Source organism: Triturus cristatus, chromosome 3_2 (genome assembly GCF_964204655.1).
Source record: "Triturus cristatus chromosome 3_2, aTriCri1.1, whole genome shotgun sequence".
Lineage (NCBI taxonomy): Eukaryota > Metazoa > Chordata > Amphibia > Caudata > Salamandridae > Triturus > Triturus cristatus.
This window is the reverse complement of record NC_140584.1, coordinates 625,880,925-625,904,206: the sequence shown is the minus strand read 5'-3', so window position 1 is coordinate 625,904,206 and position 23,282 is coordinate 625,880,925. Positions and strand designations below refer to the sequence as shown.

Genomic DNA, 23,282 nt, shown 5'->3' with positions numbered 1-23,282 from the left:
GCAGTTGAGGATGGACTGCTCCTTTCGGGTTGGACTCACTGCAAGTGAGTTTCCCTTTCTGTAACAGTGCAGTCAACAAAGTGTGCCTGTTCCTTCCTTAGAGTTACAGACCCTGGGAGCAGAGACGTTTTAAGGCATTGGCAAAGCGGGCTGTGGTCAGGGCCCCAGCTTTTCAGGGGCCCTCCTGATAGAGACAGTCTTACTCTGCAGAGAATCTTGCCCAAATGACCCTGAATAGTTCTTAAACATATTGTTTTAGAAACCGTTTTCCTTTCATTTATTTTTAATGTGGGTGATTGTGTGGGAGTATATTACAGACAATCTGCAGAGAAATGTTGTGTTTATGTTACATGCAACATTCAGCAATAAAATGTTTCTTTTAGATCAAAACAGGACCTAAAGGTCACAATATTAGTGAGCTGTTGATGTATCACAATATTGAAAACACACATCACTATCCCTGAATATTAGATGTAAACACATTTATAATATGGACCAGTGTGCCAGTGCACTGTCAGTGACCTGGCCAAAAAGGGCATGAAAGAGCTGAAATTGGATCATAAATTCAAAACAGGTCAGAACAGGGGCGCCCAAAATACGTTTGGCCCAAGGCCCTCAAAATCCTTAAGATGTCTCTGCCAGAGACTCCTGTTTACTTTTATTTTTTGGTTAAAATCTCAGAAACATATTTTTCCATGTCTTGCTGTCACTCACAGAATGTAGATGGCAATTTCCCCTGTCTTAAGACAAGGCGGGTCATGTAAACCCTGGTGGATGGTTTCCGGTTTGCCAGAGTGGCAGAGGCCATGACTTCCGTCCCCCAGTGGTGGGCTGTTCACTCCATTGAGAGCTCTCTGCCTGGTAGGGATCTCTGTGCTGTGCAGGAAGCCACCGCTGTGGCAGTTTTGATCACAGCACTGCAGGTTTGCAGAGCAGGGTGGATGTCTGCTTTCTTTACACAAAATGCGAATGACCCCTACACATAGGAAATGTCTTCCTGCGTGCCAGGGCCTTTCTACTTTTTCGCACGACAGGGAAAATCTGTTTGGGCAACCACTGCTACTATGACCCAGTGGTCCTGTGGCAGTCTAACAACAGGGTCAGCGGTATGGTCGGCAGCGCCAGCTGAGGGTCTGCAGATGGTCACCCACTGGTTCTCCCCCTCTACATGAGGCCGGGTAAAGGCAGGTTTGGCGGAGCGGGGCGACCAAAGCTTCATAGTGGTCCTCTTGCTCTGTCAGATCCTAGATGAGCCCCAATAACTCAAGAGCCTGGGAGGACTCTCATGCAGACCGATGCTGGGAGCGCCTCTCGCCTAGGATAGTCAGGCCAGCGCATTACCAGTGAGAACTGAGTCATGGCTGACTGTAGGGCCGGACTGGCCGTAGCGGGCATCGCAGTATTCCCCGGGAGGCTAGAAGGGTGAGGGCCGGTTCTGCAGCTGTGGGGGTCCCTTTTGTTACTGGGGGACAGTTTTGCAGCTGTGCTGCAATATCAGCCCCCAGGAATAAAAGCAGCAAGCCAGCGTTTCCAGCCCCCCAGGACCAGGCATTGCTTCACTAGGGGCTGCTCTGAGAAAATTGCCAGGGCTGCTTTGGGTTTCCACTCTGGCCATGGCTGAGGGCCAGGCCTGGCCCCAATAACCAAAGCAGGAACCGGACTATCAAACGACATGACATGCAAATGACACAGGAACTATCATGTAAAAACATCACAAAGACAGTTTTTCTTGAATGCTTGTGTTTCACATTGTACATTATATTAATGCATTGACATTTCTTAAAATGAATAGTTTTAACATTTTTTAAACATGAACTCCCCCACTCACGTGCTATTGTCACTGCAATGAGTGAACCTAGAGTTATCAGTTATGTGCATTGAATATATGGCCCATATGGGTATAGTAAGCGGAGCAAAATCATTGTCTGCGGATATCATTCACAAGAAATGCTTTTATATAGTGCGCATGCCGAACTGAATTGCTTCAAGGTGCTCTCAGATTTGGCGGTTGCAATGAGGCTAGTGAAGTAAGGTGATTTGCCTGGAATCACACGGTTTGCTCATGGCTGGCTACACATTTTGAAATGTAGCTGCTTGGTGAATACCTTGTACTTTCTCACTTTTCTATCAAAGGACAATGCTTTGTGTCAAGTTATTGCATGTCCTAAATTAGTACCCTATGGTCTTTGAATACTCGGCTCAGCTCCATTTTGGCTCACCGCTTCGCATGGGATAATGGCGAGCGAGAGCTAGGCATTTGGTTCAAGCCATGCTCAAGCCACGATTGAGCTCGTCTAGTCTCACTCAGGTGAAAATAACCGTACTCCTGCTCTTACAGTAGTGTCTTTAATTCAAAGCGCTGTGTGTGATTCACTGGTCATTGCAAAGGAGGGGCTGCTGTTCTGGCAGGATATTATTCACCCATGTGTGCCTGCTCTGAATCAGCATGTCTTACCAAGCAGCCTCATTTCCTCTGGTGTAATATTGGTAGACGGGGCATTGTCTGTTGATGCAGTCACCGTATGGTATCAGCTTCCGATACCAATGAGTTTAATCTTTCATTTAAAAAAATGTGTGAAGAATTAGGAGCATATTTATTAGTGGGGTTGCGTCGCGCTTGCACCACGCAACGTGGTGCATGCATGACGCAAGCCCAGTATGTGATTTATGAAGCCACCCACCTAACATGGCCCTGAGTGGCTTTATAATCCAGAGTAACACGATGCAGCACAAATTACTGTGGCGCAATACTCTGCGTCAGGCAGGCGTTGCATGGGTGTTCATCATCATGCAACATCCACGAATTTTGATGCATTCCCAGATTTACCCAAAGTGGTAGACCAGGGAATTCACCAAAATGCTGCGACTTCACAGGTGAGGCATAACGAGGAGAAATATCTTTATTTCTCCTCGTTACTTCCTCTATGTGTGCTGGTTTCTGCAACACACACAGAAAGAGGAAAGTGCCTCTGGGGATTATTTTTGTGACGGGAGTTGCCACTTCCTGCACAAAAGCAATCCTCATTAGAACGCAGACACCCTTGCACCAGGGCAGCGCCAGCGCAAGGACAAAGGCAAGAATGCACCGTATTCTTTTAAATACATGGCTTTCCTGCCCTTTCCCTGCCACACAGAGCAGCGCTGCATGGTGACTTACTGCACTGCGTGACTCTGACAAAAATAGGGCCCTTAGATTTTTCCCAAACAGCTCACGTATATTCATTCATAGTGTTGGGTTAATGGTGTAGCGCATCAAGGCTATTCATGGTGATTTAATTTCTTCATTAGTATTTGTGACAGAACCTAACTTGTGGGGGGTGGTGTGAAGTGAAGTAAATCGATACTGATAAAAAAATCTGCTCCATCTATATAGTCTATGATAAGCCCGGGGTCCACTGGTGTCCTCAGAGCATAAAGCGCTCAGAGACCTTCATAGAAAACATAGTCGCTGCTTGAGTGGTCTCGTCCTCTCTACACTCATCTATCACTCTCAAAATTCGCTCTATGAGTCTCCATTTGCAATGGCCAGGCTAGCTTCTTCCCAGATGTATCATCCTTCCTATATATTCTCTTTTGACATGAAGCGTGCAAATGCCCATCTAATTTATTATTACGCTCCCGGAGGTGTATAGGAAGATGCCAAGGAAGATCCCTCTCCCCTCTCCGTTTGGGCGATCTCACTTTATCAATTTATCTCCCAATTTGTGGATTTAGGTGAAAGATTCTACTGATAAATAATCTCCTCACAAACACCTACATCGATCCTCACTTATTAGTCATTATGGTGATCAAGCTCTACTTAACATCAAAAATTGTGGGCAGTTCTTCACACAGATGCATTTATAATTCTCAATTTTCCAGAACTTATGCTCAGAGTAACCATGCATGTAAGGACTTAGCCACTGGTGGGTATATGTTAAATGTGAAGAGGTAGCACCAACGGGGTCCTTCTTTGATTCGCAGCCCATAATGCAATCCAATCTTCTATAGAAACCATGAGGTGGACAGTAGAAGGCGGAGTACACGGTTCCCCATGATGCCGCTTCTTCCAAATATCAACCATATAAAGCGTGGCAAGCAGGTGGCATGAGTGTACCCTGAGCCTGCTTGAGACCTGCTCTTGGGAGTTGTCAATCAATCATTCCTGATGTAATGCAATGATCATGATCTGCGGATATCATATGGGGTTCCAGCCTATCCTCTGTGAAAAAAAAAGTAATGCCAACAGCGTTTGGACTAAATCCGTCGCTGTGACCTGAACTAAAGGACACTGTTAAAACATGTGGGTCATCTCATAAGCAAACTTTAGATCTGCTTTACTGAAGCGAGGAGAGGATCAACTCTGGTCTTCGTTTGTGTTTGAAACCTTCATATACTTCTCTCTCTCGGTGTGGTGGATAGGACTCCCCTTCTTCCTCGTTGATGGTTATCTGCTGCGTCACTTGTAGGTGGCAACACCATACACAATGGAAACATTGCAGATCATGGAATCAAACAGAAGGCACACACATACACACTAACACACACAGATGTTACACATGCATACTACATACACACACACACAGATGCTACACATGCATACCACATGCACACAACATACATGCACTCCCACACACGCACACATACACGCAAACACACACGCCACACACAAACAAACCTACCTGACAAGTGAAAGCAAAACTAGGCATCCCAATACTCCGAAGAATGGGATGTAGGTCCCGAAGTAACGGCCGTAGTAGGTGAAGGCCCAGATGAGATCCTAGAGGGGCAAGAAGGAGGGTCGAGTTAATTTTCCCATTCAAACGCGCTACCAGAAACAAAGACAACATCCATAATGGAGACTGCTTCCTTATCGCAAAGGGACCCTAAGTGACAAGAAAGGTGAGTGCCTGTAAATACAACTTCATCCTAATGGTCTTCACTAGGTGGGGTCCAGCATTGAGGAGTGAAGTCTCAAATACTTTCAGTAATGAGGGGCATGCTAGAAAAGGAGGGGCGTGCTAGAGGAGTCACTTGCACTTATGGGAGGAGTGAAGTGAAGTGCCTGTAGAGTCTCACAGAATTAGAAGTATAGGGGTGGCATCACTCAGCACACAAAAGAGTGGTGGTCTGCAAGATTCCTGGCACTACAGAAGAGTAGTACATGGAACTGGAATGGAGTGCTTGGTGACCCTTGAAGAAGTGACTGCAGAGACTGGTTGAGGCAAGGATGTTTGAACATCTAGGCACAGTCATACTCACCCCTCTACTGGAAGTGATGCATATTTGATGCTCCTGGAGAACATATGGTTCACCCATATAGGTAGGTCCTCTGTAGTTGCCAGCTGTGATCGGACTGTAGGATTGACCGTTCACCAGTGGCACAGCACAGGTACCATCAGCCCTAATGTTAACATGGAAATTCGTGCAGCAATAGGGAGCGCAAGGTGCCTGCACCGTCTTACTGTACTACAGAGAGTGGTAGAAGTGAAGCGTGCAGCTTAGGGCCTTACCACACTGCATTAGAGTAATACAAGCCAAGGACTTTGTCTGATGTGATACCGATAGACCATCCACGAGGCACCTTCCCAACAATCCCCACCTCTAATACGCTGCATGGACAGCACCACATACTCACCACCCAGTCCTTGCGGGTTACCATTGTCATCATGATCTGGACAGTGAAATACACAGGGATGAGAAGTGGTGGTCCAACTTCCGGGAGAAAGAAGAAAGAGATCATCAGAGGCAGTGAGCCAATTACAGTACAGATGAACAACCAATCGAGATCAGATACATGAAACAGAAAATAAACAACCAATCAGGTCACTAAATGGAACGGTCTGATCAGCGATAAGAAAAATCAGAAACAAAAGTAGCCAATCATGACCCAGTTATAAAGTGAATAAACAACACTGATTAGAACCAGGTTACCAATACTATTCTTCACAAATACGAATATCTAAAGCACAGAACATAGTAGCAGGCTGGAATGCAGGTTTCCTGGTAGCCTGCTGGTCACCCCTGTTGCTCGTAAAGCTGGATAGGCTGCCATGACCCAACCATAAAAGCACCCATGACCCTCTTATGATGCCCCTCCTGCATTGTGGGACTGGATAAAACAGTTGCCAGGGCTGAGTAAGTGACTTGGGTTTTAAGTGCTGCACTGGTAGCTAATACATTGGAGGGGGGGGGAAACAATCAAGAAGAAAGTAAAGAGTATGAATAGAAGCAACAATGCACCACCACACACATACATATTATCTAATAAGCCTGGAGGAAACCAGCCAATCACAAACCAGACTTAAGAGATTTAATGAACACGGAGGAGTATCGATAACTATCTGGATGTTCAAAGGAGGCTACATTATGATCAAGGGCACCGACTAACAGGCAGGTACGGATGATATGAAGGAAAATATCAGTCAAACAGGAAGTCGCTAATAGTATCCCTTGAGCAAAGACTAGACACAGCCAGTTAGGAGGCAAACACAAATGGCATAAAGAGCTTAGAGGGGAAACAATCAAACAGGAGCCATACAGAACTAATTTAGTAAGCACAGTAAAGACAGCCACCCAGGTTTCACAACCATGTGAGTCAAAGAGGAAGACACAGCTAATCTGGTTTCAGGGACAGAGCAAGTAAACATACATAGGAGAAGCAGCCAATGAAAGATCCTTTGGAAACTTACTAAGCAGAGAAAAAGACACAGTGAACACTGCAGATTAAACACCAGTCAGGAAGCAAGTATGTAAAATCTACACCTCCTAGAGAAGAACAAGCAATAGGGAAGCAGATAATTGTGATCTAACGACTAGGAAGGAATATCCAGGGAATGCAATGAGCTTGGAGAAGTACATACTCAGGAAGAAGTACTCGTGCTGGTGGTTGTAAGGCAGCATCTTCCTCTTCTTGATTCCATACTGCAGAGGAAAAGGACACAAGAGACAGCTCAGCATGTGTGAATGGGAGAGTGCTGTAATGGATCCGTCCTAGCCTCACTGCTCTAAGCCAAGAGTATGGGTCAGGTCCTCCATCCCCATCCTTGCTCTGAGTGGCTTTGTGTCTCTCTCAACCCCGGGCTCTTCTCCAGTCTGCTCTCTGTCTATCTCTGGTGTTAGTTTTCTCTTGCAATTTACTATATAGGACTCCTGTTCTCCAACTTCCCTCTGCTGCTTGAAACTCTTGCCTCCTTTTTTTCAGGCCCTGGTTGCATCATCTCTTTACCCTGGCTATTGTTTCCTATAGTATTGTAAGGCCTGATTGTCTCGTCCTCCTTTCTCTAACACTGGTTCTTTCAGTCCTCTCACCATGGCAAGTGCTATGCTGAAATACACACATTTAGATTACAGTGAAAACACCTACATACACTAGAATACACTATAGTACCCTTTTGATTGGCATGACCTACCCCATAGTGCCCTAGTACTTATTAGGGCAGGGGGGTTGAAACTACCTATCAGTCCCTAGTATAAATAGGGCATGGCAGTTTAGAGGCCAGCAGATCTTTCTGCACTTGCATTTGTGCACTGCTGAAGCCTGAGGTATTTTTAAAAGTGGCTCTGTATGGCAGGACTGCTTTTAAAAAGTAAATTGTGCCCAAACTCGACTTTTGTGTTTGGGGCACTTACAAATAGATAACCTGCAATGTTTTGGCATATTAGGAACCCCCAGGGTCTCCCCTAGGTGTCCCAGGGGTGGGGGGTCTGGTATTTATAAGGTGGACCCTTATAAAATGAGTTTTATATGCCCTGGGTCAAGTGAAATTCCACATTTCACCCCCCACATTGTCATAAAGTGCTGCCCAAATTCGACTTTGATGCTAGGAGCACTGTGGAGGGAGGATCTGCAATATTTCAACAGATTCAGAGCCCCTAAAGTCTCCCCTTATTGTCCCATGGGGTCGGGGTCCTGTAGATATAAGCAAAGTACTTCTAAAATATTTTTTTATAAGCCCTAGTGCTGGAAAAATTGCCCAAGCCATTTTTCCCATTGCAAATCCCATGCCACATAGGTTAACATGGCAAGAAGATATTAACTAATAACTCCTGATAGGAGAATGATAGAACTTCCATTCAAAGACTTCCCAGAATGGTAGTGATGAATCCAACAATATTATGTTGTTGAATTTCTCCTAAAATGTACAGACAAGAAGTTATAAGACTTTCTTGTTTGTAAGTCCAGATTCAGCCTTCCAGTGGTCTGTCCTGATTGGTCAGAGTGAAGTGGATTAGCCAGGCTGCCTTGAAGAGGTGATAAAGAGCCCCTGGGGTTAACCAGCTCTGATGGGAGGGCGGTGTGCTGCTACAAAGGAATGCCAGAGCAGGGGGAGTAGTCGTAAACCATGGTCTTCAAAGAGAAGAGGATGGCCTCAGCGTCATTTACAGTTTCACTCTTTTGACCCAAAGTGAGAGCTAGGCTTACGGAAGGAATGCACTGATGCAGGGGGGAGAGGCTATGGAAAGTAGCCATCCTAGGGGTGTGTTTTGCCTGCTCTTAACTCCCTGCTGGAAAATCAGCCATTGTGAATTTGGAGGATTTGGTCCACTCGGGACAAAATAATGCCACACTCTACAGGATGTGGCCATATCCTTGGGGTGTTGCTCTGCTCCCATTGGTCAGGAGTGACCTCCTGCTTGACCCTGAGAACGTGAAATAAATATCTGAGAGGGGCAGAGTCTCTCAGATCTGCTGCTTGAAACTTAAGAAAGCAAGACATTGCCATGCTGAGAAGTTGGGGTGCAAAATTCTAAGGCCTTCCCTCTGAAGACTGCACCAGCTGAAACTACAGCCCTGTCGATTACCTTGCTGTAAAGGAACTAAAGAGTGGACTCCCTGCAAGCAACAGGTAACAGAGCTCACCTGGAACATCACCACCACCAAGCATCCTCAACGTGGAGAACGACCAGTGGATTTGTAAGGGTTTTGTCTAAGGGGATTGTGGGAACTGAAGTCCTCAACTTTCAAAGACCATCTTGGAGCTTCCAGATCCTTGGAGTGAGTTTGAGACACTTTGAGACCCCTTGGGGAACTTCAGGAAGAAGTTCCAGACGTTTGGAGAACTTGGAAAAAAAGCTCCATAGAGGGACCGACTCAACCTGGCCAGCCAAGCCGCCTGCCTTCAACTGCGAGCCGGCCAAGCCATCCAGGTTTGTCCCGCTAAAAGCTCCGTAGGACCGACTTCCAGAGTTTGACCGGGAGTAGAAGAAATCAGAGACCGGCGAACCCTCACCGAAACCGGCCTGGTGAAGAGCATCGAGGGACCCCGCGAGAAAAAGGTCCAGAAAAGTTTCTAAGTCCGAAGGTAAAAACTGTGACCGGGACCCACCGCGAGTTGAAGCCGAACAGGGCTCCATCGCGGTCGGCTTGAAACTTTGACTTTGTGACCAGATGTCCCAATAGGGTGCTATATGTTTCTAAGTGCTATACTCTGATAAATCTTTAAACATTCATATCTCCGGTTCCCTACATTGGATTTTTGTCGTTTTGGTGTCATTTTAAAGATAAAAATATTTCCTATGTTTATTAATTGGTGTTGGATTTTACTATGTGTTGTGTCTTCATTATTTACTGAATTTGTGTTTTTAAATGCTTTACATACCTGTCTTTGAAGTTAAGCCCGTCTGCTCGCAGCCACATTACCAAGGGTTGAGCAGGGGAATAATTTTCTAAGACCTATTCTGAGCCCTATACTGTGCTAGTGGCCTTATTGCCAGTGGCAGACGTACATTTCCCGCTACCAATAATCCACTTTACAACAGTGATGTAATAGGCATGCACCCCCAAAAGGTGCAGAGCAAAGAGTGTCAACTGCCCTCCCATTGTGGCTGCCATACCTCTTGGCTTCTTTTCTCTATCTTGGCTCTTGCGTTGCTCACTAACACTGGTTCTTTCTCTCCTGCATGTAGCTTTGGATCTCTATCTTTCTTTTCTCTAACACAGGCTCTCTCTTGCCTCGCCAACACTGGTGTTCTCTGCTGCCTTTTTATTACATTAGTTCTCTCTCTTCCCTCTCTAACACAGATTATCTCTCTCACCTCGCTAACACTAGTGTCTTCTGTTGCCTTTTGTTTACATTGGTTTTCTCTCTTCCCTCTCTAACACTTTCTCTCTCATCCCTCTAACACTGTTTCTCCTCCTCCTTTCTCTGGCAGTAGTTCTCTCTTTATTCTTCACAAACTCGGATTATCTATCTTTTTCCATGCTCTGATTTTCTCACTCCTTTTCCTGCCTCTAGGATGATTTGGTAGTAGCTCATCGTTCTCAGAATCAGAATATCTGCACGTCTTCCCTAGAAAAATACGTAATAAACATCAAGGTATCCCTCTGTTAAAAGAGATACTTTATACAAGGGAGTTGTTACATGTCACACCTATACACCACTTCAAAAGATGGTGGGAAAAAGGGAAAGAAATACTTTTTTTATAAATAACCCACTCTAATAGTGCCATGCTTCATCATCGGGTTCACCCGGACCCCTAAAAGTCAGGATGGGCTCGACCGTGTTCCAGGGAGCTCTTTTAATATGATTATCTAGGGGGCGGAACAATTAAATAAAAATTACTTATCCACTCCTAAGATATCCCTTTATTACCGTGGTTGATGTGAAAGATTAACACTAAATATAAAAGGGGAATTAGGATATCATCGATGACTCTTTAATTCACTAACATGTTTCACACTCGCACTCCCACCCGCCATCTTGCTTGTTCTGCTCCACTCTGCCCTTTTTCTTGTTTTTCTCTTAACTGTCCTATTGTTACTGCTGACTCTTACCTCCACTGGCTGCGTTTCTCCCAGCACGAATATATGCACCATGTTAACGTCCGGGTCCTTCTTGAAGATGTTGGGCTTGGCATGGTGCTGGAAGTGTCGGTGATTCCACCAGTTTGCAGAGGCTCCCTTGAGGACAGAAAAGAGGGGTCTCATGAGAAGAACCACAGACACAGCACATCATCCAACACGAGGGAATGAAACACGACACACCTGGAAGAGGCCACCTTATCCAGAATGCCACTGGGTGAAAGATATCTGATGCCAATATCCATCTGCATGGAGTGCTATGACCACTGGGATAGGGCAGAACATCTGGAAGCGGTAGGGCAAACGCAACAGACAGAGGCAGACACTGCATCAAATGTACAGAATAATACACAATCGTGCCTCCATTATAACAGAAAGAAACCCCTTCACACTAGAGGGGAGGGCGATACATGCCTGGAACCACATAAACGCATTTCAATTTTCGGTAAGTGCCTCTCTAGAACAAATGGCTATTTAGCAAATTCACTTGGAAATTGGGCCATAAAATGCACAATTTGAACCCATTTTTCAAACTTTAAACTTTTCTTGGGAGGAGAACAGACTGATTGCCTTGCCCCTAGAGCAGAGGTTTTTAAACTGGGGAGGCGGCCCCCTTGGGGAGCCTTATGTGATCCCGCAGAGGAAGACCGCACTGTCAAAGAAAAGCATCCATGCTGGGAGTAGGCGTCAAAGGGGAGGGGACTCCAAATAATCCTCAACCCCCACCCCCTCCGTTTCTGAGAACCACACCTTTACACCTTAGTACTTGGATGCTTTTACACCTTAGTAAGACATTGTTGAACAGAACAGTATGTTGGCAATCATGTATTTGACTGCATTTTTAAAAAGGTTAGCTGAAACTAACTGGAGTGTTTAAACATGATTAGACACATTTAAACACTGCCAGTTTTATAGAATAAGAAAAAAAAATGTTTTCATTCTGGGGGGCAGAGGGCTCTGAGTATTTTAATTTTACCCCATGGTTGCGGCATTAAAACATTTGAACACCACAGCCCTGGAGGTAGTTGAGCTTGCTTGCTTTACTCACTCACCAGGTACACAGTGTGATAGGTATTCACACAAAAAGTAGACCCGTTGTGTTTTTTCACTGCAAGACACACTGATTCACTTTATGCTAAAAGAGATGATGTGCTGGGGATGCCAAAGGGCTGCTTCTATGATGTATTCCATTAGAGGAACAACCCTTTAATGACCTAGAAACAGGAATCATCTGCTTGGCCTCTACTGGAATACAAATTCAGTGTGCCTGTGCCTTTGGCAAAGCCAAGAGACCTGACTTATTATTGATAAGTGGATAATAACTGAAAGGTCTGAATTATAACTGAAAATTCGAGCCAGACCTATTGGATTTGCTGACAAGTGTTGTATCTGCAATCACAATGTGCAGGAACTGTGAGCCATATTTACAAGGAAAGTGGCGGAGTGAGGCGTTAGCCTTCCTGGCTTAACGCCTCACTCTGCCACTTCAGAAACGCAGGGCTGCACCATATTTACAAGAATATGGTGCAGCCCTGCGTTTCCCCCTGCCCTGGCGCTACACTGAGCAGCCTAGCACCAAAACAGGCACCCTTGCACCTTGGGTGTCTGCGTGCTGGGGAAGATTGTTTATGTGCAAGAAGGTCCCCCTTCCTGCACATAATCTTTAAATGCAGTTTTGTAACTTTTATGTGTGCTGCTTAATGCAGCACACACAGATGTTGCAAAATGACATTTTAAAAAAATGATTGTTTATGTGCAGTAAGGGGGACCTTCCTGTACATAAACAATCAAGACCTTTTGCTGTTTACATGTGTGCTACACAACGCAGCACACATGAAACAGCAAAAACTAGGAGAAATGAAACATTTCTCCTCGTTGCGCCAGAGTAAGACCATGTTTTCCCTGGTCTTAATTCTGGTGCAGCCTCCTATTTACGCCTCCCAGGTAAATCGGGAGGAGCATCAGAATCAATGGGTGGTGTGGTGGAACGCCCACAGCAACACCTGCTGCCCTCCCCTTTCACGCTAAGCATAGCGTTAAAGGGGGCCTTATTTACAAAGCAGCGTTAAGCCATTTTAAGGGGCTTTACGCTGCCTTGTAAATAAGGGGGAGCCCCTATCACTATAGGAACGTTGTAAAAAGTGACATTCCAGTGGCGATAGGGACTTGTAAATATGCCCCTAGGTGCGCTACGAATTCCATATATTTTACCGCCTTGCAAACATTGACTACCTCCCTGCGCCAGTGTTTGTTCCTCGATGATTATTGCTTTCTTTTATTTTTTTACGGGTGGTGCTGTCCTCCCTCCTCCCCCACCTTTGTGCCCTTGCTCCCCTTCCCAACCTGTTGACAGGCAGTTTGCCACCTACAACTGCCGCACTATTTAACGATGCGCTGCAGTGCAGGCACAAAATATTCGCCAGCAGAAAGAACGCAGCCCGAAGGAAGCATACGTGGGATAGGAGTTCTACCCGAAACCTCTCGGTAGTTTAAAGCTTCGATTTCTTGTTGACATTACATGTCTTCAGCAAAACAACTTTGAGAAATGCCCCGAGCACCAGTGTTTGCCACGGTGTTCTGAATGTAATTGCAAATGGGGTCTGTTTACAATTCCTCATTCTATTTCGGAGCATTTGGGTCTAAGGCTTGTATGCATTGTGTCTGCAGGATATACATATCCGAGTGTCTTGTTTATGGTTTTAATCAAATTTTGGGGTTGACAGTTTTTTTTCACATCGCGGGCTTTCATAGTTCAATTCAGGTGAGTTTGTCTCGATACCAAACATGATGGTGTTATTGTGAACAGAGGCCAGTTCTATCATGGTAATGAATCAGTGGTTTTTATTTGTCTTTACTACAAACATATGTATTTGTTGTCACACTTGGATACCAGAATCTTAGGTTTTGGAATCTCTGCGCAGCCTAACCACTCAATAATGAGCTAAGGGGCTGTGCCTTCTCAGGGGGTTGTGTGACACACACATAATTCTTATAATCACTTGATATTTCTGTTTATGTTTATGTTTTGCCAGCACAGTGCTTGGTTTTGCCTGCATAGCGCTTGCACTGTGCTTGAAAAATCTCTTATTAAAAAGAATCTTAAAGGGGGCTTAGAGCCCGCACCTTACTGACTTTACTTACCATTGGTTGGCTCCCACGTCACCTTTACTTACCATTAGTTGGCTCCCATGTGGCTCATATGTCACTTTGCTTATCATTGGCTGTCTCCCACGTGGCTCACACATTACTTTACTTACCTTACTTCCTATTGGCGAGTGCCTCCTCCTCGCCTCTGTCTACCTCCTGGGCTGCGAGCCTTTATCCTGCTATGGAGCCTGGACCAAATACTGCTTACTGTGGCCAGTAGCCTGCCACTGCAGGCCCCTGCAGGTACTCTTTTTTAACTTTTCGACAAGCACTTTTATTGAGTGCATGTCCCTGCAGTCCCTCTCCTCCCCTCCTGCTTTTTACTTTTCGGCGTGCTACACTTTCTTTTTAACCTATGCATTTTTTTATTGTTTATTCCGTGTCAATATGGCGCAGTATCAACAGAAGGTATTGAAGCATTTTAAATGAGCACTGCACAGAGACCCATGTTTGCCTCCCATCACCCGCCACGTCTTGATGTTCCGCTCATGTGAGAAGCGGTCCTTAGCACTGGGGCAGGTCAGGGGTGGCACGAGAATCAGGAAGGCTAGGAAAAGATGCAGCATACTTTCTCTTCCTAAGCAGTGTCCTGAGCCACACGAGCAAGGCACCACAAAAGATAAACAATCATTTGCAAAGTCAATAGGTTTTGCCTACACAAAATCTTTTGGGTTTGTCAAATTATTTTGACATTTTGCACAGCAGTTGAGGTGCTTAAAGTAAAAATAAAATGCTATGACGAGGTTAAAAAAAAACACTATCATGCAGCCAGCAATTACCGCGTCATAGTGCTTTTATTTGACTTTAAACCTTGTTGCACAGCAGCTCAAATGATGTGCAACATGTAGAACACGTTGATAAAGCCAATAGATTTTGCATAGGAGAAACCTATTGGCTTTGCCAAGGCTGGTTTTAAAATGATCTTTATTGGTTTTATCACAGTTACAGGTGAATGTATTCTTTGGTTATTTTACAACTTCCGTTGTTTCAGTATACATGTTGTTGATGGATATATAGTCTCATAAGCTAGAACAATGCCATAGTTCCAGGTACTTTTTGTGGATTTAAGAAAAATGGTTGTAATTCTGAAGAGAACATCATATTTTTGCTACTTCAAACTGAGATTTGGATAGATGTGCCACTTTCTTTTGAAAAACTGTGCAAAATCAATGTACACTATTTTTCAAATTTCTATTAATAACGCATATTTGTTCTTAAGGTTTATGTTTCATTTTTCGGTCTCAGTTTAAATTTATACAACATATTTGGGACAGATTGCTGAGGTCCAGGGAATTATTCCCAAATATCCGGGTTGCACCTGAGTTTTAAAGTATCTGAAAGTTTATTTTCTTGTTTAACCTATCAGCTTTTCCAGAATACGTATATGGCAACGTTTTACAGAAAAGGGAGTTACATTTAAATAATGACATGTGATTGCATCGTTTAGATCCTGTTCACGGTGATAAAATGTTCTTACAGAATTTAAGGCATGCAGAAATAATTTTCACTATGCTTTTGCACGTTTTCCTGGGGCTAAGGTTTATAAATGTATTAATTCCAAGAAATAAGGGAAACGTCTTTTGAGGAGGGATTAGTAAGTAAATCAGATTTGTTTTGTAGGAAATAGGGAGTCTTTATTAGAGAGAATGAAAGTTAACATAACGGGGAGACAGAAAGAGACACAGAGAGTAAATGAACGAGTTAATTAATTTATTTGTGTCAATTAATTAAAACTGATACAATTAATCACAAAATAATAAAACCAATGAATAAAATCAGTTAGGAGCAGATGAGCAGCAATCCCAAAATAGAACAATATTATAAAAATACAACTGTATAACAAAGAAGCATTTGCAATGCAATGCAATAGATCTCACGTTATTGAAAGTTTGTGTTTTTGGCTTTGCAAATTATATTGTTTGTTAGGTCTTTTGTTAAAAAATATCCCAGCAGTAGCATAAGTAATAAAATCCACCAAGCAAGAAAAGGGTGCAGTACCACAGGCTGTTACTAGGTGTCCCTGTGGAGTTGTAAAGGGACCTTTATTAGCCACATAAGGTACTACACCCTCACTTATGCTACTGCTGGAATGATTTAAAATAAATAAATAAATAAATCTAATAGGCATTATTATTTGCAATGCCAATAGCTCAAACTTTCAGTAATGTGAGATCTATTGCATTGCAAATGCTTGTTCTGTAAGTTCTCATGTCCATGAAAGCAAGCAAATCAGTAAGCAGTGATGTACCACCGGGAGTATGGCTAGTTTCAGTTTCTTATATGTTAGTGTGTTCCTCTGCTGGTGTCTAGGTGCTTTGTTCTGTATGGAGATTGGATACTCTGTGATGGGCGGTTGTGTTTCCTGTCTGTAAATGTGCTTCTGCACTCTGGCTTTCAAAGAAATTTGAAATCCGTACACAGAAAACAGCATTTCTGTAATTTCACATCACTTATTTAGGTAAGTGGCACCAATCCATTTATCAGTCAATTACTGGCAGTTTTCTTTTTGTGTTTGAGAACAACCATTCCTTAGGGTTACAATTTCTCATAAAGTCTTAAACAAATATAATTTAAAAGAAAACGAATTGAGCAAGCCGCATATAAGAAAGTTGCACAGCCGCCATTATTCAAGCTCAAACACGGCATGCCAGTCTACTTCAAAAGGTTTTGCGAGCAGCGCATAAGAAAACTCAAAAAAGGCGTGGCCGCCATTGTTAAAGGTGAAGCGTGGTATGACCCGCTGCCTTGCTCGGATAAAGTATTTAGCAAAATAGTGCTCACAAACAATTATCAACAGATCCTCATCAACAACACACGCAACAGGAGCAACTCTTATGGCAGGGTACAACAGGAGAAAAGCGGTACTAAGGAGGGACTAGAAAAGAGAATAACCAAAGAAACAAAAGCATTTGGAAAAGACAGTTAAAGGAGCCAATTAAAAACATGGGCAGAACATGAGTGAAGCTTAATGTCCATATTCGGAGTACAGTTAAAAGATTTAAAATATGGATCCTGAGACACCGGCAGTGGTTGAAGTATTCAAGACCTTCACTGCCTGATGGCTGTGAAGATCATGTTAACACATTTCCCAAAGAGTGCCAAATAGATGGGAACAGTAGTAATCCGGCACATCATTGCAGGAGGAGACAATATTCAACCTGAACATTGGTTTTAATAAAGTGCAGCATGCAGTTAAAGCTCTTGGAAACAGCAAAGCAGATTAATCAAGGACTCTCTTCTATACTTGTAGAATCTGCAAGGCTCCCCCCCCCCCCACTATTTCTGCTTGCAATGGAGTCTTTAGCGCTGTCCTTGCGCTAATTGGATCCGATCATAAATATTCCCATGCCCAGACATCCCTCCACAGTATATCTATACACAGATGCTATCTTAGACTCACCTATAGGCCATACAATCCTCCATCTCAGTGGTGCTGGAGACCATTGACGCCTTTGTGGCAATATCCAGATACATGGGATAAGAGCAAGGTTTTGCAGCTGTCATGTATCATCACATGCGCTGCCATTGCCGGTTACCAATTCCAGTGGAAGAATTCCCAACTCTGGTATCTGAGCATCCTAGTTAACAGGGGCCTGGAGCACATGGTGGCAGACAACCTGGACCCACTTATGGAGCGAATGCGATTGGATTTCTCAAAGTGGTCCCACCTGAAACTCTCTCTCTGGTGGATCGAGTCAAGCAGTGAAAATGGTCGCCCTCCCCCGATTCACATATGTGTGGGGCATGCTTCCCAAATACACCTATAGACCCTCCTTCAGATTGATAAGACCATTAATGCCTTCATCTGCGGTTCAGCAAGACCTCGCCTGGCGATTCAAAAGCTTATCTCCCATAGATCAGCTGGGGGACTGGCCTGTCTTGTGTGGAGCATTACTGTCTAGCCATGCATTTGGCACCAATGGCATGCATGCCCCCTTGGGTAAAAGACCCCCCCAAACACCGTTATGGGTCACGTAGAATCTAGGAGGCCTCACTGGAACTGCAGGCTCTCTATCTGCCTGTCCCCCCGGATCCCACCAACCCATGTTATAAGCTATGTACGCTACCTGGATGCGGGCCCACAAGCTCTTTTCGGTGGATGCGCACCTCAATGATTAATCTCCCCTCTGGAACAATACTGGTATTTGTATAGGATGGCCATGCTGGGCTGGGGCCCCTGGCGCAGGGGGGATCCTGACCCTTATGCACACTCAATGATGGCGCTACACACATCTGCATCATTGTCTGCTGAGCAAAATGTGTCTCCAACCCTGGGCCATTTCCTGTTCTCCAGTGCTCTCTGACCAGAACACCTGGGGTCAGTTTAAAGGTGTGCTGTCCTGATTCTACAATCTTCTGATTTGCTACCCTTGCTCCCTAACACAATTGGCCAGCCTCAGTACGATTTGGCAGGCTCACCTGCAGGTGGAATATGATGAGGAAGATTGGGCAGAACTCCTGGAGGGCCTTGAACGGGGAGTGCAGAAGGCCCGGATGAAGCTCAGTCTTTTTACGATCTTTCAGGGATGGCACTGGACCCAGGCATGGCTTCAGGTTGCAGTGTTGCTCCCTCACTCTACCTTTTGGCAATGCCATCATGCACTTTGTGATATTGTTCATATCTTATTGGAAAATCTCGCCATTTGTCACTTCTGGACGGCAGTGGGGTCTACGCCCCGGGAATCTATGGATTTGCCTTCGTCTCTAAGGGGCCTCCTAATTCTCCTCCATGATCTGGCAAGATCGGTATCCTGTGACATTGGGGTTCTCTACAGTTGCTGTAGCATGAGGAATGACTTCCTGAGATGTACAAGACAGCGCCCTATGAAAAGGTCATTAGCAATCTAATGGATAAGGCAGACCTTTTTCTTATCACGTGGTGCCCCACTGTGCAGGACGACTTCCCCCAATTCACCTTGACTCTTAATTCTTCCTCACCACTGACCCTCAGCCTCTTTCCTTCTTCTGTTGTTTTTTTTTCTTCCCACTCCCTCTCTTCCTTTCTTATATAATAGTATTATTTGATGATGGTGCATGTATCACAAACAACATTTGTATCCCAATATAGGCCCATATCACTGTATCTACTATTACTTCTTAGTACTTTGTTCATGCCAATAAAAATAAAAGCTACAACAAAAAAATCTGCACAAGTCTGATGTTGCTGCCCAATCAGAAGGACCATGAGTTGAATTGTGAGAAAACAGTGCCTGGTCTCCCTGGTTAATGCTGACTTTAGGTGCGCTTGCATTCTCATTTCCCAATACAATTTTAATAATTGGGCGGCATTTATAATGGAATGTACTGCTGCTAAGTCCACTTTCCTCTAAACATGTGCAACCCGTATCCTCCAAATGATTTTGTGCTGGAATAAGGAGTGAGGGCCATTAGCATGTCCAAATATACATCTAGATCAAGAACCGCTTTTCTACGATACAGAGACCATAGATTGGTCAAAGCGGTGAAAATCACCCGTAGAGCCTTATTTAAGGTATCTAGTTTAGTTTGTTGTATGGTGTAATAGTACTTGAGGAAGGCGGCCATTGTAATCAAGGTCTTTGCTATGCAGGCCAAACTCCAGGTGAAGTAGTGAACGGCAAGTGTATTTTGGAAGGTGGAACAGCCTCTTAAAGGCATTGCACTGACACGTATCCAGTGCTGGAGAGAATGCCCCCAGATAAGCTTGTTGACCATAGGAAAGGTTGGGTAGCAACTCTTCCTGTGTGACTCACAGAATGGCCTCTGCTGAAGGGGAGTAAAGCTGGTGATATAATCTGTATAAGGAAAATTTGACTGCCTGAGCCTTCCTGATGAAATGTTTAAGATAAACAAGACACCAAGATAATTATACTGAGATGTTTGAAAGATCAAGTGGTTGACCAGCCCCCATTTTAGGTTTCTCTTGTTTTTGTAGCTGCCAAAAATCGTAACCTTTGTTTTATCTGGATAAGCCACCAGCTTGTTTGTAGTATTGTAAGTATGGAGCGCGTTAAGAGCACGCTGCAGATCAACTCTTGTGTGATGCAATATGAGCAGGTCATCAGCATATGGGATCATTGGAAGACTAACAGGGCCAATCTTTGTTGTGATTGTGTTTGCCTTTGCTAGTGAGTGACCTATGTCTGCGGTGTAAAGGTTAAAAAACATAGGGGCTGACATACACCCTTGCTTTAAGCCCCGGATGGTCAGGATTTTTTCGTCGCTGAGTTGTCTGTGCCGGTCTTAACACAGACCCACGTGTCTGAGTTCAGTGAGATGATTGCTTTAAGTAAAATGGAGGCTATGCCCCATTCTGCTAGCAGTCAACACTATCAAAAGTAGCAGAATAGTCCACAAAGCATGTAAATGGAGGCGGCTGAGATGGAAGAAAAGCGTTATAGGCCAAATATGGCAGGGCGAAGATATAGTAGAGGAATGCTGTCTGAATCCGGTTTGATAACAAAATATAATTTGAGCTAATATGAGCTTCAGCCACCCATGCCTCAAGCTCATTGGGTAATATTTTCACTTAGGATTTAGCCTCTATATTCAATAGTGTAATTAACTCAGAATTTCCTGAGATGGCATTGCTCCCCTTTTTATTAATTGGATGGAGGATGGACCCCTTCCAGGTTTGTGAAACCTCTGCAGATTGAAAACTGTCTACATACAAGGGAGTGAGGAAGTCAGCCCAGAAGTCTATATCAGACTTAAAAAGTGCATTCGGTAGGCCATTGGGACCTGGAGCCCAATTGATTCTCAAGGCCTGGATAGCTTTATAAACAGAATCTCGATTAAATAAAGTAGACCCTGTTTTCTCTTTTACAGTACCTGGTTCTGGTTCCTGCCACATCTGGGCATTGCTGTGGCGGACTGAGGAATCAGGATCTGCATACAACTTCTGTACCTATTCCACCCACTACATTGTTGGGACGCCATTCTCTCTGGGAGCAGATTCATTTAGTGTATTGATGTAAAGCCAGACCTTAACTTGCTTATTGCAAGACAGAAGGGAAAATAAATATGTCCATACCAATTCCACATAATTTACCTTTGGCTTCCACAGCAGGGTTCAATAGGCTATCCTTTTATTATTTAGCTGTTGTAAAGCCCTCTAGTTGGTTTTATACTTACTGTATCTTCTAGAGGCAGCATTTAGGGCAGATTTACTTAATTTTAATCCAGTAGTATATCAGGGTACGTTCTTCAATCAGAATTTCTTGGTGCTTGATGAACAATTGGTTTCTTTGGCCCTCCAGGTTACGAAATGCCAAATCATTGATTAAGTCCCAGTTATATTTTAGATTCCCATAGTTGGCAAGCTTATTGTCATTTGCTTCATCCAGATGTTAAATAGATCCAACATTGTCTTGCTCTACTTTAGTCACCTGACCAGTGTGACTTTGTCCAGTCCTTTGAACCCACCTAATATATTTAGTAGGTTGCTTGTGGGGAACTCCAGGTCACACTGTATTGTGGCTGGAAAGTGATCAATTTATGTGTGTTCTGTTCCTGTATGGAATTTATGTTTGGGCAGTAGCGATGCACTTACAAAGGTGTAATTTTGCAAAGTAATGCCTCTGAATGTAGGTATAGGTATATTGGCAGTAGTATTGTTGACTTGATTGTAGTGCAAGGAGGTGAGTTAGTCGGTAGGCTCTCCACTGAGGAGGGGCTATAGTTCTGGTACGATTCTGCTGTACTGTCTAAATTATGTATGTTCAAGTCACCTGCTATTATAATCACATAGGAGGGAAATCTGCAGACTTTGTCGGTAAGCGCTGAACAGAAAGAAGAAATCATGGTTTTTCTACTACTTCTGTGAGTGTTCAAGTACAAGTTGATTAAGAGAACTGGGTTGACCCTCTTGTTGAGTTTACACATTCCAGCTGCTAGAAATGATTGACAATTGGTTTTAACTGTGGCGGTGTCAAGATTAGCAATTGTAGCTATGTAGATTGCAAGTCCACCTGATGGACGACCAAAGTCATTTGTTTTGGAAGCCAATTTTTGTAAACCATGAAAGCCTGCTGTCAGAACTGGTGACAGTGTCCATGTTTCTTGCTATCAGAGGAGATCAGCGCCCTTCATAAATTTGAATGACCCATCTTGAGTCATCATCTGCTTTAGGCCTGCTACATTCCAGGATACCTTTGTAAAGTTGGACCTACGGAGAATAGCCCCTGTGTGCAAGAATTTGTTGGAGGTGCTAGGAGCATTTATTAGGCTTGACAAATAGCGATGCTGCGAACCAACTTCAATTTACATCTGCCTTTGTGTCTGAGTAGGCTTGGACTGTAAAGTTTGCCTGCTATCTCTTGTTTGGGCAGACATGGATCCTGACATTGCTTGGCCGATTGAAGTTTGGGGCACCACTTGCACCTCATAGGATGCTTGACATCAGGTTGTATTTAGGTGAAAAGAATTTGTTGTTCAAAATTTGGGGGTATTTTTCTGGTTCCAGGGTTCGTATGTCAATGCCCCATTGGGCAAAAGTATGTATTTCACTAACAACTTTGGTTGCAATTGAACGGGTTCTCCAAGTTACCATCATAGATTCTATGTTCAGAGATAAAGGAAGTCTATCAAACTGGACACTAAGAATGTTATTAGTTTGGAATTGTGTCCGAGACAGAATGTGTTGCAGAAGAAGGAGGTTTGCCCTGTTCAAAGTCTCATTCTGGCCTCTCGATATGTATGCTGGAGTGAAGAATACTTTCAGTGATGTTTGTGGGTCATCTCACATCAGATTAAGTGCCACCTTTCTGGATAGTTCTGGTTTTAGGTTGCCTACACTTAAAGGATTATTCGAATAATTACTGCAGGAAACATTCAGATTGTGGCAATTTGGGGAAACCCCACTAGTACATATGTCTAATATTTCTTAAGGACTTTTTGAGTGGTTTGTGTCAGCAAAATATTTGACTGGCCAGTTCGCACTGTGGTCATTATAGGCTGATGTGAATGTCTGCTGACAGATGACCTGGGTGGTTAAACTGTCGTGATATTGTCTGAGTGGATTTCTGATGTTCGCAGAGATCGTCCGCCAGGGGGATTATATTTCCTGGCTGGATGGATTATAAATTTTCGACCTTAGCATTGCTTGGGATGGAATCTTGGAAAATCGGACCTTTCTAATGAATCCTAGGTGCAAGAACTTTGGAATGAACAGCTGGATGTAAAACTGCATGTGCCTAGGAAGTGGGGCACCCAAGCTGAGATAATGTGGTGATTTGAGCCTGTCAGAAAATTGGAAACAGTTTGAGAGGCATGTTTGACTAAGGGGAGATGTTGGTGGGAGTCCAAGACACAGAGTTAAAGGCAGGCACCTGGCTTGCTAAAATAACAGGGTTTCTCTTAATTTTCTTGAGCC

At 44.0% G+C, this 23,282-nt stretch overlaps 1 protein-coding gene across 1 annotated transcript in view; it reads right to left on the bottom strand.

Annotated features, from left to right (window-relative positions):
• The window catches only part of LOC146857854 (fatty acid desaturase 2-like), a 131,825-nt gene that overhangs the window by 5,800 nt on the left and 102,743 nt on the right, over positions 1–23,282 (bottom strand). Inside the window, exons 5-8 of the mRNA XM_085648550.1 lie at positions 10,757–10,882; positions 6,843–6,903; positions 5,618–5,694; positions 4,662–4,759 (exon numbers count right to left, since the gene is read on the bottom strand). Of these exons, the coding sequence (XP_085504676.1) occupies positions 4,662–4,759; positions 5,618–5,694; positions 6,843–6,903; positions 10,757–10,882 (362 nt within the window). The remainder of the gene's footprint in view (positions 1–4,661; positions 4,760–5,617; positions 5,695–6,842; positions 6,904–10,756; positions 10,883–23,282) is intronic.